The 13,524-nt window shown below is 34.8% G+C and overlaps 2 protein-coding genes across 4 annotated transcripts in view; one reads left to right on the top strand and one right to left on the bottom strand.

The window, feature by feature from the left end:
- The window catches only part of MCPH1 (microcephalin 1), a 130,908-nt gene that overhangs the window by 57,566 nt on the left and 59,818 nt on the right, over positions 1–13,524 (bottom strand). The gene's annotated exons all lie outside the window — the stretch shown is intronic.
- Positions 1–13,524, top strand: part of ANGPT2 (angiopoietin 2) — a 43,951-nt gene that overhangs the window by 21,387 nt on the left and 9,040 nt on the right. Inside the window, exons 2-5 of one of the 2 annotated variants that reach the window (XM_009922954.2) lie at positions 1,073–1,228; positions 3,333–3,454; positions 5,102–5,334; positions 7,657–7,784. In XM_009922954.2, coding sequence (XP_009921256.2) covers positions 1,073–1,228; positions 3,333–3,454; positions 5,102–5,334; positions 7,657–7,784 — 639 coding nt within the window. The remainder of the gene's footprint in view (positions 1–1,072; positions 1,229–3,332; positions 3,455–5,101; positions 5,335–7,656; positions 7,785–13,524) is intronic. The other variant, XM_069805943.1, reaches the window with a different exon arrangement.

Below are 13,524 nucleotides of genomic sequence, written 5' to 3'. Positions count from 1 at the left end.
CAGCCATTTTCCTTAGATTAGGAATTGGTGACTTTTTATAATTTGTGCTAAATGACTCTAGGCATTTGTTATTAGCTAGCATCCTTTTTGGAGGTACAGCATGAAGCCCCAAAATGATTATGGTTCTCTTGCTAGAACAATATTGGAGTGAAGTAGAAGTTTGATTCTAGAAATTTCTAGAAATTTCCCCAGTCAAAAAAAAAAAAAAAAAATCACATGGCCTGGATTTTTAAGAGTTCAAACATAAGCAATGACTCATGAAAGAAATATGAAATAATTGCAAAGTTATTGAGAAAATGATACTAAAGAAGCATGGAGAAAAATCAGCCTGCTTTTGGTAATCCAGATACATGGAAAGAAAGACTTCATGAAAGGTTACTTGAATTTTCTCCTTCCTACTTATTTTCTCCTTGCTTTTGTTGAAAGCAGTGTACTGTTATAAAAAGACTACCAAAAAAGCCTTATTCATTTAGACACAGAAATGACTTTAGAATGAAGTATGTAAAACAGTTCTTGCATTCCTAAATATTAAGCATTTAAAGTATTTATAAGTTTTCCTACTGTTTCATGTCTTTATTTGAAATTCTCTCTGATAAAAACACGCACATAACAGTGTTAAAAGACCTTTTCCCTGACTTCTAGTCACATGATGAAAAATGCTTTTGAAAATATTTAAGTCTAGATACAGGAAGACGACTAAACTCCTAAGCTTTTTTCTTCTAAAAAATTCCCATTGTTGCCAAAGCTGGTGAAGCTCCTCTGACGGTGACGATGGTGGGAGCACTAAGGCAGAAAAGCTTCCGAGTGCCCGCAAGCATTCCCACCGCCGCGCCTTCGACCTACCTCCTGCAAATCTCCGTTCCTGCCTTTAGAAAATGGGTGGCCACACATTCCTTGTCATGTTCACCCTTCCTCTCAAAGAGCTTAACATTGGGAAACTTCACATAAATGCATAACAGACAACGACAAGGAACAAATTTGCTTAGCAAGGCAGCCAGCAGGCTTACTGTACTCCCCCCCCCCCCAACATTTAAAGAATGCAACTATCTTCTCTCTTTCCTTTCCCATGTAGCTTGAGAATTACATCCAAGACAGTATGAAGAAAGAAATGGTAGAGATCCAGCAAACTGCAGTGCAGAACCAGACTGCAGTAATGATTGAAATAGGCACAAACTTACTAAATCAAACAGCTGAACAGACCCGCAAATTAACAGATGTTGAAGCACAAGTAAGTAATGAATTTCAACCTAAAAATGCTTCTGCTTCCCAAACACCTACCACTATACATTTAACACAGTTTAGTGTTACACTATTCAGTTCAACAATCAGAAGTCAATCATTACAATCAACAGCTCTACTCAGTGTAGGAAACCATTCGTATTTGGTAACACAGAGTTCCACTGTTGTCTCTTGAAGATTTCCATTACAGCAGGAGTTGAAGTATGTCTGGCAAGACAATTGTTACATTCATCTTTATAGATAAAAGTACTTAAACCTACTATACTATATCCAAACATCACTTGGGTACTAGTATGCTTTTCTACAACCCTCATTGTATATCTCTGTTTATTATTCACCTCTCGCCACCAGATCTTAGCTAAAAGAGAGTTCCTTCAAACTGCCTTTGTTCCATTTACCAAGCTAATTCCTTTTTTATATTTAAATTTGCCTTTTTTTTTTTTTAAACTTCTTGTCAAGAAAAATGGGTCTTTTTAATGAATGTTTTCACAAATACTATAAATTCATTTCCAGCACAATTATTGTTATTTAACAGAGGGATAAATAAATGAATCAGATATGAATCAAGAAAAAAGGGATTAGGATGAGGCTACTAGAAAAGTAGATTGACACAGAAGTAAACTTGCCTACTGTACATATTATTTTCTAAATAATTTTAAACAAATTAATGTATTTATCTTTAATTATTACTTTAATTGAAAAGCATTAACTACAATAAGACATTATGTGAAATAGAATGCAGATTTTAATATGGTATAAGGACAAGTCCAATCGATGTACAATGGTACGTATTTGTAGTTTTGCTAACACGGTAGGAAAATTCAGATATATAATTCCCCAAACAAATAATGAATAAAGCATGCAGCACATAACATTTTATATAATGTAAATAGCATGCAAAACCTAAAATCCTTGTTAGACGTTTTACTATCTGTAGAATTCATCCAATGAATTAAATTACTTTTTTTAACCTAAAACAAGCCTTTGTGAACTCTTTGATAAACTGATAGTTCATAGCTCACAGGCGTACTGAATTCAACTTTCTAACTGCATGATTCAGGAGCCCAGTATTTTGCCTATGTTAAGGGAATGTATTTACTCATTCACAGTAATGTCTTTATGGAAATTATTCAATTATTTTCTGCTTAGAGGAAGAAAATCATCACTGTAACTTTCCTTCTCTGCTTGAAATTACTGGTGACTGGGTTAAGGGCTTAATTAACAAAATAAGGAAATTAACCAAACAATTGCTCTCTCAAGGACACTTACTTTTGGCAATAGTTTTCAATTACACTTAAGTGTGAAATCATGTCCTGAATGACTGTTTAACGTGAAGGACATGAGTAATCAATTCTTCCTGCCAAGGAAAGCCAAATTCTGCTGAATTAAAAAAAGCTGTTCTAAAACAATGAGAAAATATTTCTAGAAAACATGCCTCAATGTAATGCAACCCAATACAAACCAAAAAGTATCTTCCATGTTTCCTAATATCTGCATTTCTTCATTTAAAGATGCAAATAAATTTAGACAGTAAACAATGCATATAGAAAAGGTAACATGAAAATGCAAGGAATGAATCAACAAAAGTGTGGTTCACCTGATAAACACTTTAAAATATAATTTGGGATTAAGGAAAATAGCTAAGAGGGAACTATCTAGGACTGGGCCAAGATTTCAACCAGTTAGATACGCAAAGTACTTACTTTCTACACCAGATTGAGAAAGCAACTCAACTTAAATTATTCTCTGAACAACAACGATAATAGTTCCAGTAATGAAATTAGAATATCATAACAGAGGGGAAGGTATGACAGCAAAAATAAAGTACACAGCAACTCTCATCCATAGATCAGAAATGTAGCAAACTACTGAAATATTCCCAATGATATATGGTAGTGTAACAACAAAATTAGTGCAACTCTGTCATTGTCTTCTTTCTAATTCTATGAGCATTTGTGCCCAAATTAAGTGTTCAAAAATATTTTTTTAATTATAGGCTTAAGTAGACATTTGCATGATTTCACAACATAAAGAAATTACAATTTATTTAAAAAGTATCTTGATTTCCAAATATTTTTATAAATTTTATTTAGGTATTAAACCAGACAACCAGACTTGAACTTCAGCTTTTGGAACACTCTCTTTCAACAAACAAACTAGAAAGACAGATTTCAGATCAGACCAATGAGATAACTAAATTACAAGAAAAAAACAGGTAAGTTTGCTTATCAACCCAATAAAATGCTATTCCCTGAAGTGTCCTTCTGATGGTTTTAGAAACAAATGTACTCAAGCAGGAAAATAAGGCCTTGTACAGAAGCTCCCCACACCCAGCTATGCTCATTACAAAGGTCGTATATTATTAAAGGCCTAGAGAATCATGCAGGTTTATTCTTCTTGTGTTCTGTTTATATATAATTCTTCACTCTCTAAAGTTCTCATTTATATGAAGAACTTAAGGTTAGAACTGAAATACTTCTCAGCACTTCCGTTATAGCCAATTTATATTCTTCTTTAGACTTACCCAGATGAAGTTGCGGATTTTGTAACCTGACTCAAACTAACCCGGTGCAACCACATCTCTGAACTTTTATTTCCATATAGTACACACCTATCCTAATACACGATCAGGTCATTGCCACAATTTTTTTCTAACCTGGTGAGAAAAGGCAACTACTGCTCAAATTCAACGTTCCTTACTAGTCAATCTTTTGAAATTCAGACCGATATCCAGCTATTACTCCTACCAGTTTCTGTACTCAGCTGTTGTCCAAAGGCTCATACCTTTTTTCCAGCTAGTTTCATTTTCATATCACCAGGGGCTTATTTTACTTTTGGCAATAAATAGTTTACAGAGAAATCTAAAAGCAGCAATAACAGTAAGTTTTCTCCTTCAAAGCTGTGTTTTTCAATGAGAACCATATGTGCAAAGTGCTTTTTATTTTGAAAGAATTAGCTTAAAAACCCAGGAGACGTGTTTTGACATTTTTGTTCACTACTCTACTACATTTATATATGCTCCCTAAAGGTTTTATCTACCAGCTTAATAAAACAAGCATCCTTATCAAATGGAAAGCAAACTAAATACTGAATTTTAAAATGACACCTTTTTTTTTTTTTTTGTGTTGAACTCAGCAGACTTTAGACTACCCTTGTAAAACCCACATAAACACAAAAGCATTGTTTCTCACCTAACAAAAGACAATCTGACATTGAGCTAATCTGCTTGAAACATAATTATAAGTTTCAGGATTTTTTTTCAATAATGGCAATGGATTTTAGGTGAACTTCTCCCTTCTGGCCACGCATCTTTTAACCTCAGCTTTCTCAGAGTCTGCATCAGAACAACTACCAATGAAATAATGTTCCAGCCAGTACTCACACCAGCTCCAGAACTGGAGATGGGTAACACATCTTCAAGTAACTATTTGCACGGTTCCCTGTCTTAATGCTGTAACATGTATTAAAGTTAAGTATATATTTTATTATAATTTGAATATTATTTGAAGAGTTCATAGGTTCATCTTTGAATAAGTTTCATCTTTTAATAGGGTAAAACCATGAAATCTTTCACTGTATCTTTCCTCTCACAATGTTGAATTATCAAACACCAAATTGTTACCCTTTAAAAGCCTGCAATACAGACTATAGTAGATAATGTTGTTTATTGATGTACTACTATAATAAATTAAAGCATATATATCAAACTAAACTCAGCTTTCATTTAGCTTTCTACTGCATGCATGGCATCAGAGAACGAAGTTGAGTACTTATGAAGAAAGAAACTTCTGCAACAGGCTTGATTCTCTTTACATCAGCTCAAAATTGTTTCTGGGGAGCCTAATTGTAATCTTTTATTTAGCTTTCTAGAAAAAAGAGTTCTTGAGATGGAAGACAAGCACACACTTCAGCTGAAGTCAATAAAAGATGAAAAAGATCAGCTTCAAGTCCTAGTAGCCAGACAGAATTCTATTATAGAAGAACTAGAAAAACAGTTAGTTACAGCTACAGTGAACAACTCAGTTCTGCAAAAACAGCAACATGACCTGATGGAGACTGTTCATAACTTGCTTACTATGATATCTACACCAAACTGTAAGTAAAAGCAGACATGCTTATATCACTTGAGTGACATTCCCTAATTTGTGTACATTTATTACCTATAAAGTCTTAAAACCAGCTTCACCACACTTCTGCTTCTTAAAAAGTATAATTTTTTTTGCCTTAAATTCTGCATCTGAATAAATTAACAATTTTTTTTGGGGGGGGGGTAGACAACCACAAGATTTGTGTGGTTTCTTTTCAACATCTTGTTCATCTTCTGTGGTTTATATTGGTTTGCCTGCCCACTTCTCGAGCGGTTCAACAAAATACAGAGATGCCAAGTATCATTCATCTCACATGGCATTCATTCGTCTGGCAGTATACGCTCCCTTGACTATATATCTCGGTTAGATTGCGCGATGTAGGCCTGTAGTTTTTCTTCCTGGCTCACAAAGTTTGCTTCTGCCACCTCTCATTGCTCTGTGCACACAGAGTTGATCAAAGAAAGGACAAATTATAGTGGCTATTAAAGGCAAAGGAATCAGCACTGGCCCAATTTTTAGCACCTATGTATGCCCCAAACAACAGAACGCACCAGCCCAGGGCAGCAGGTACTCCCCAAAGTCCTCCAGTCTTTCACTGAAGCTTTCCTGTTCATCCTAAAAATCCCTCAGCCTGGCAAATTTTATAGGCAATAATCTCACCCCGAAATGCCTGACAGCCCTGCAACAAATCGTAGCCACCGAGCATAGCTTCCAAATTTATGCAGATTCACAGGCTCCATAAAAAACCCACACAAACCATAAACTGAAAGTTATGGCTAAATGGGATTGAAACAAATGAACGAATTCTTTACCTTGAATTTTATGTTTGATACGGAACTTTGACAAATTAAGAAGATACAGCTGTTGTATATAAAAAAGTAAAGAATCTGGAATGTTTGCCTGTAAAGTTCCCAGGGTGGGAAATACACAAGAATGTAGAATCTCTGAAAAAAATATTTAAAATTAAATACTAGGAAGATTTTAAAATAGCTGTCATTGCAACTTAAAAGACAGTATAGACAGACTATGCTACGTTACTATAAGTTGGATCACAAAAAAGGAAAAGGACGTTCAGAAGTCCTCGCTTTCAGTAGTGCCCTAAATGATATGATGTTTTAGGTTTTTCTAAACAAAGTAAATCCCAAGTTTTTTGTCTTAATAACTGACACTATCCCCTTAAATACCATTACCAAGGCTGTACATGTTCCTACTGATGTTATCTGCTATGCTAGTGCACAAATAAGTAAACAAGTCAAAGTCATGTTGGCTACAACACTGTTAAACCCAGAGTGGAAAAAATAATGAATGTTTGCCAAAAAGACAAAATTAGCAGGGAAAGCTTCTAAGACAGTATACAAACAATAGAGTGTGGAAAAGCAATTAAAACTGAACGTGTTATTTTTATATTTAAGGCAAAGCATGTAAACAGGTAAATAATGAATAAGCAAGCTAAAAAGAACATAATAAACAACTGTAATATAAGCATGTATTTATATGGCACCTAAAACTTTGTACTAACTGGCTGTGCTTGTTAGATTAAATTAAAAGGGAAAATACACAGAACCAATTCCAAAAGGGTCAAATATGAAATATCAGTCCACAGGCGAAATGCCAGGAAATTCCAACCTCCATAGTTAACAAAGAACTGAACGAAAAGATGAGCCTTAGATTGTTCTGTAAAATAAGAAGGCTTAGCCATATTAAAATGTATTTTTTACACAAATGAATTCCAGAAGGGATGTCGCCTCAGTGGGTTGGGCTGAGCTTGGTACATACAAAGTTGTTTCTGCTCAGTATAGGGGCAAAAAAACTAGCTAAAACTTTGTAAGAGTAGTTATTCCAGTCAGCTGTATTATAAAAGACTTCGTAACACTTAACATTAGATATCACAACTCCTACGTTAGATTTCACAATATTAGAGTGCTGGCCAAAGGTCATTATTAATGTAATAGGTTGACTAGTTAGATATGTTTGTAATAGTAGTTAATGCATGCAGAGATTGTAATGGATGTAGGAGTCAAGCAAAGGCAATGAATGGAAGCAGAAACTGTTCAACTGCATGAGATGCTACGTCCTAAGTTGTCTTATTCCACATAGTAGTGTCAGCACTTTTCAACCTATCAAGCAACCATGCCCGTATCAGAATAACGTCTCTAAATAATATAAAGTGACAACACATATAATTAATACCTTGATCTGTCATTTCTTTCAGGACCAGGCATATTTTTCGGAACTGCAAAGCTTTAAGCTGATTACATCATTAATTGCTTCTTATTAACTTTTATTCATCTCCTCTTAATGCCTTCAATTTCTATTGTATTTTTAACAGCGAAGAACAACTTCATAGCTAAAGAGGAGCAAATCAGCTTCAAAGACTGTGCTGAAGCTTTCAAATCTGGACTGACAACAAGTGGAATCTACACTTTAACAGTTCCAAACACTGTACAAGAAAAGAAGGTAGTGTGGCTATAAAGTGCTACCTAGGCATACTGTGTGTTAAAAAGTTATTTGATCTGGTAAATATGCTATTTTAAAGGCTAGTTAAGAGTGAAGTTTATTACTTAACATGTTTTTTTATGAGCGTTTCATCACTTACAGATCTGAGTGTCTCACAGGAAGAAGAAAGTCCTTCAGGTGAAATCTTGGCTCAGTTGAAATGAATAAGTGGTTTGTTGTTCACTTCAGCATGCCAGAATCTCATTCTTTGTTTCCACATAATTAATGCAATTAAAGCAATATAGTACTGTAATTTCTTTATAAAATCTCTAACTCCAATACAATTGCTCTGCATGATCAGCAATCTCCTGCCTCCTCTAAGTTCTTAGTTGCTTCATATACCCAAGTCCCCTCAGGTGGCAAAAGGAGGTAAAATCAGGGGCATGGAAGAGTACTCATGGCTGCATAATCATGTAAGCAATCTACTACTGCTGGACTCATGTATGGGTTCCAGTTCTTTGTTATGCAGTTTTAAGGGCATTTGTGTAACAATTAGATTAGCAATTAGATCAGCACAACTGACACTGGGTAACAGAGAGGACTTTCCAGGAAAATACTGCTCTGATTTAAATAAAAGATGAGAGTTTGCAGTGGTTTCACTAGATCAGTTTAAATTCCTCTGTGGACCTTTTTTTCCCCCTGTGTGTTTAACTGAAATGAACTTCAATGTCCACTTAAGTTAAAGCAATACATCATACCTCTATAGAAGAGACCTTCAGCTAAAAATGGCACTCAGTGGATGAAACACTGGATGCCTGACAGATGCTCCGTCTACTGCAGTAAATAAAATGATAGAGCTTCAGATAGTATAATTCAGTTGAAACAATCAATAAAATCTGAAAGGGAGAAAAGTCCCAGGCAGATTGTGAGGATAAAAAACCAAAACTGCACTGAGCATTCTGAGGAGTGGGGCTCAAATGATGAACGTTTGTTTCCAACTTTTCAGACACAGCAGGCTGAGGAGGCTAAGGGACATTTGTACATAGCAAAAATGCTTAATATATTTCTTAGACAAACATTAAACAATTTTCTAATGTTGTTATTGAATTATTTCATATAGTAGATGCTTCCTTAGAAAAAATGAAGTATTTTATGGAATTCCTAAGGCTCTAGTTTATTATATCAGAAATACTTAGGGGAAAAAAAACTAACAGAAAATGTACAAAAGCAGAGAAAAATGAGGCCCCATCTGGAAAAGCAATTGGTAAAACTCTGACAGAGAAAGCAAGTCTTGATAGTGAAGGTTTAGAAATTAAGTTCAGCAGTGACTAGTCTTTGAAGTGCCAGAACTTCATCTAGCCCAAGCTAGACTTTGTGATCTTTACTGTTACAAAGCTCTCAACTAAAGGTAATAAGCAATTTGTTTGGTAAGTTCTATAAAATACAATACATAAATCCTGCAATTTTTTCAGATGATATCTAGAGAAATGATGATATCTGCAGTCTGTCTCTCTTGAGAAAAATAAAAAGAAAAGAGGCTGGTTTTCCTTTGGAATACTCTAGTCTATAGTCAATACATCTGTTTCACAAGAAAATTAGTTACATAAGATGCAATAAAGTGCTTTATTACACATGAAGCAGAATGGTATTTAAATAGCATCGATATCTACATTCACAATTTTAAATGCTAAAAGAAATGCAAGCTACTGCAGCTCTAAAGTAAGAGATTGCAGCAGTCTTTGTTAGACAACTCAGGAACGGTTACATTCCTTGAATGTCTTAATATTACTTGTTGCAAGCTTTTACCTTTGGTTTCAGTTTTACTATCAAATATAATATACAGAGCATACATATTTTCTAAAAGCAGGCACAAGTGCGTGCTATATTACAGAATGAAAATTTCTGTCGTAAACTTTAGCACTGCATTTTCAAAGCCATAAATGTTTAGGCAATTTATATGATCTGAGAAGCCAGAGTAACACACATTTCTACGAAACTAAAACCTACTAAAATATTCTATCACTGAAACAAAAGTACAGTCACAAATTTCCTAGACTATAAAATATGAAATGCTTTACATTTGAACATGGAGGCTTAAATCACTTAACAAAAATACCCATTTTGGTAATTGACTAGGTTAAAAAAAGTAGTTAAAATGTAATAATTTAATTAAATCAGTAATTCTTTTAATAATATTAAAGAATTTCAATCTTATTCTGCCCACTTCAGATAGAATGAAAAAGACACTTAAAAAGACAGTGAAGGTTTTACTTACTATATGACATGAAAAATAAGAGACTAAAAAGTTTTAATCTGATGCAGATTTTTTATACAAATACAAATGCATAAGAGGAGTTGTCAGGAGAAGTGAAGGTTTAGGGATAATCAACACCTTACAACGTTTTCAACTGTTTATGATGTGGATGGCCACACGGACCAGGAAACAGAATGACCTTTTTTATTTGCCAAAAGTGCTGCGCTGCTGTTTATGTTTTTGTCTTTTCCTGTTGTAACACCTTCTGACCTCCCAACAGGCTTATAAACAACTTCTGTGTAATCTGTAACTGATCCCACTTTACTAATTTGTCTCCCATCATAATCCAAAGCTAAAGAATTACATACGAGAGCTGAGTGGAAAACAATTATTTCATTCCATTAATATTTTCAAGCTTTCAAGCTTTCCTGTTCTGCACTAGGACAAAAGCTAAGTCCTTTTAAAAACACTGAGGAAAAACAGCAAAAGACTGCTGACACAAGGAAAAATGGCAGAGGCAAACCCATGACAAGTCGATAGCTTCATGTTTACAGCAGTCACCTGAACCAATTAACCTCTCCTGGTCTTAGCCAGGCAGAAGAGTTGAGTCTGGATGACCCTAATATATTAGCTCAGCCGTTAATCACAACTATTGCCAATGAATCACCCCGAATCTTAAAACAGTGGCTGAAGCAGTGGCTAAGCTCTTCCCCATTTTCACCCCTGTTGAGCTGAATTTTTGTCCCAGAACCGACACACATTCCAAGCCAAGGCCTTTTTAACCAAAACTTTCTTGCAGAAAGCGATTTGGGCAAATTTGAATTTACCAAGAAAATGGTTTGGCATAACTTTCCTAAAAAGTGATCATCCAGACAACTAGCTAGTCATTTCAAAAGCAGCCCATGCCATGGACCTTACATTTAAAATACACCTACACAAATTGTTTCCAACCCCAAACATTAAAAAGGAGCATATCCATAGCTTCATAGCTTCTCCGATACAGTACGAGGTCAGATTTTTTTTTTTTTTTTTGTGAATTTTACATTGTCTGTCTTTTTCAGACAATGTCTTTTCTTTTGGTATTAGGTTAAATTACATTATAAACCACACGTGTAGTTATTTTTTCCGGAAAAAGGAAATTAAGACCGCAATTCTTATCTAGTCACATCTCTAGGAGCTAGAGGTAGCAGAATACAAAATCATTGAGCATCATGACTCAAAAGTGCTCAGACGACAGCCAGAAGTGATGCAAAGGGACACTGCACTGATGTGGCAACTGCACTTGCTTTTGTATAAGAACTGTAGTGGATCTTCATTCAGAAAGTAGGTCTGAAAACACTTATGCCCCAAATATCCAAGAAAAAAGAAGAAAAATTACTTGCTCTGAAAGTCAACTTCCTAGACAGTGAAGACGTCAAATTGACTGCTCACAGCTTACGTGCCTATCATCTTTGGAAAGGGGGCTACTTCTGGTTACACGTACATTACAGCATTTTCAAAACTACAGCACTGATCTTTAGCTGAAGGTGAAAAACATAAACAGCTGACCTTGGCTCTCACAGTGCTGCAGCTGCTAGAACTGTAAGTACTGAAGCAGTTCACAAGATGAATCAAATATTCCCCCTGCCAATTTGTGGTAATTTAAGAGGCTAATCTCTTTATTCTTTTTGGCATCTGTTTGAAGACTCCTGCTGCCTGCCTAATCTTGGTATCTATTTTTATTAGTTTTATGAAATGTTACATTTCTTCCTTTTGAATATAAAACCTAGGCTAGGCTGAAAGGTCAGAAGAGTTCTGTTCTAGTAATGAGTGTTAGAGAAGGCCTTACATGCATATCATTTTACTGGAGAATGATGATTTTTTTTTTTAAAAAAAGAAGTTATAGTCCAAATAAATGCTTCCTCTCCCCTCATCTTTCACATACATCATAAAGAAATTGTTCCCTCTGCAGACTGACACAGCAATTTATTGTGTTTATTTTAAACTAAGCAAATCTTTTCCTTAATCTTCATTTTACTGAATAGCCCATCTCCCTCCTTAAAATTACTGATAAATATACATCATTCACTTAAGTATTTTTAGTAAAGAGTAATAAAAATAGATCAACTTATTTCATTAATTTTCTTTCTGTAATCTTTACTGCCATTTTTCTTCATTGACTTTATTTTTTCCCAAATGAAAAATCAGTGTGTATGTAAATTTGAAGTTCCTAGTTTTACAGTAAGTAGTCAGAGAATTGATTTCTAGGGAAATGATCTGGAAAGCAAAGAATGATTTCATAAGCAAAGCTGCATGTGTGAGGGCTTGAAAGATGGGTTCTGAATTGCCAGTCAAGCCTGAAAGCAAAACATTTTGCTGTATGATGCTTACCTAATAGGTGCTAAAAAGAATTTTCACTTCTTAGCTAGTTCAGGGGAGCAAGTGTGCAACCACGAAGTACAGCATTTAGAAACCATACACTGAAATCTCAAACAGCAATAATCTCATCTTTTAAAACAGTTACTAAGACACTAGAAGGAGATGATGTAACCAGTACATTCCCGTTGCCTGTGCCACACTTTCCACCCAAGAAAGAAAAGGATTTCCCTTCCTAAGGCCATAAAAGTGGCATCTTTTAAAAGTACTTACAGATGGCTGACATGAAATTTTTGGTGTGGAAAAATTATACTCCCAAATTCACATAAACTTTATAAAATCATTACTGGTAAGAAAAATCTACGCGAGATTTTTATAGACTTCTATTCTTCAATTTCTTATTATGTGTTTCAGTTCCTACTAAATTGCTTCTCCCTTCGGGAACAAATTTGCAGTACCCCAGCATTTATCCCAAAGAGTCTATAGTGTCTATAAAAGCTAGTTGTCTTACCATTCACATACAAAATGGATACTGGCTGTAACAGGAACATTTTATGTAAGACATTCACAGTCATTCACTGTTTGAGAATATTTTCATCTCATTAGAACTAATTAAAGTGCTATTTTAAAGCATTTATATCTTCAAAGTAATAATTCCAGCTGAATTGATATTTAGATGATAGGCATCAAGGAAATTGAATGTAACATTCAAAACCATCAACTAACGTCTACAATAGCAATATCAGACTGGACCAGTGGCCCATGTAAATTAATATCTGGCCTCCCTCTGTAAGTGGTTAAAAACTACGTGTTTCAGAGAAGGGTGAAACAGTTCTATTCTCAGTCTGGCTGCTTATACTGTCCTTTCAGGGGGTGAAGCTTCAGAGTCGACAACTTTCTCTACAGCCAATGATATTTGACCACTGTTAAATCAGCATTTTAACTTGTAGCGATGCTTAATAAAAAGTATCTGCATCTGCTTTAGCCCATCCCTAGTACCCCTCTTCATAGCCTCCTGTGGAAATTAATTTTCTCATAGGCATTAAACATCCCATGAATTAGCTTTCTAAAACAGATTGATCATCTTTTACAATACCCTATCTTCAACCTTTCCTTTTCAAGGCAATTTTTATTTTTACTAAATTTAATTTA

This window comes from Haliaeetus albicilla, chromosome 18 (genome assembly GCF_947461875.1).
Source record: "Haliaeetus albicilla chromosome 18, bHalAlb1.1, whole genome shotgun sequence".
In the NCBI taxonomy this organism is placed as follows: Eukaryota; Metazoa; Chordata; class Aves; order Accipitriformes; family Accipitridae; genus Haliaeetus; species Haliaeetus albicilla.
This window is presented reverse-complemented; position numbering and strand designations above follow the sequence as displayed.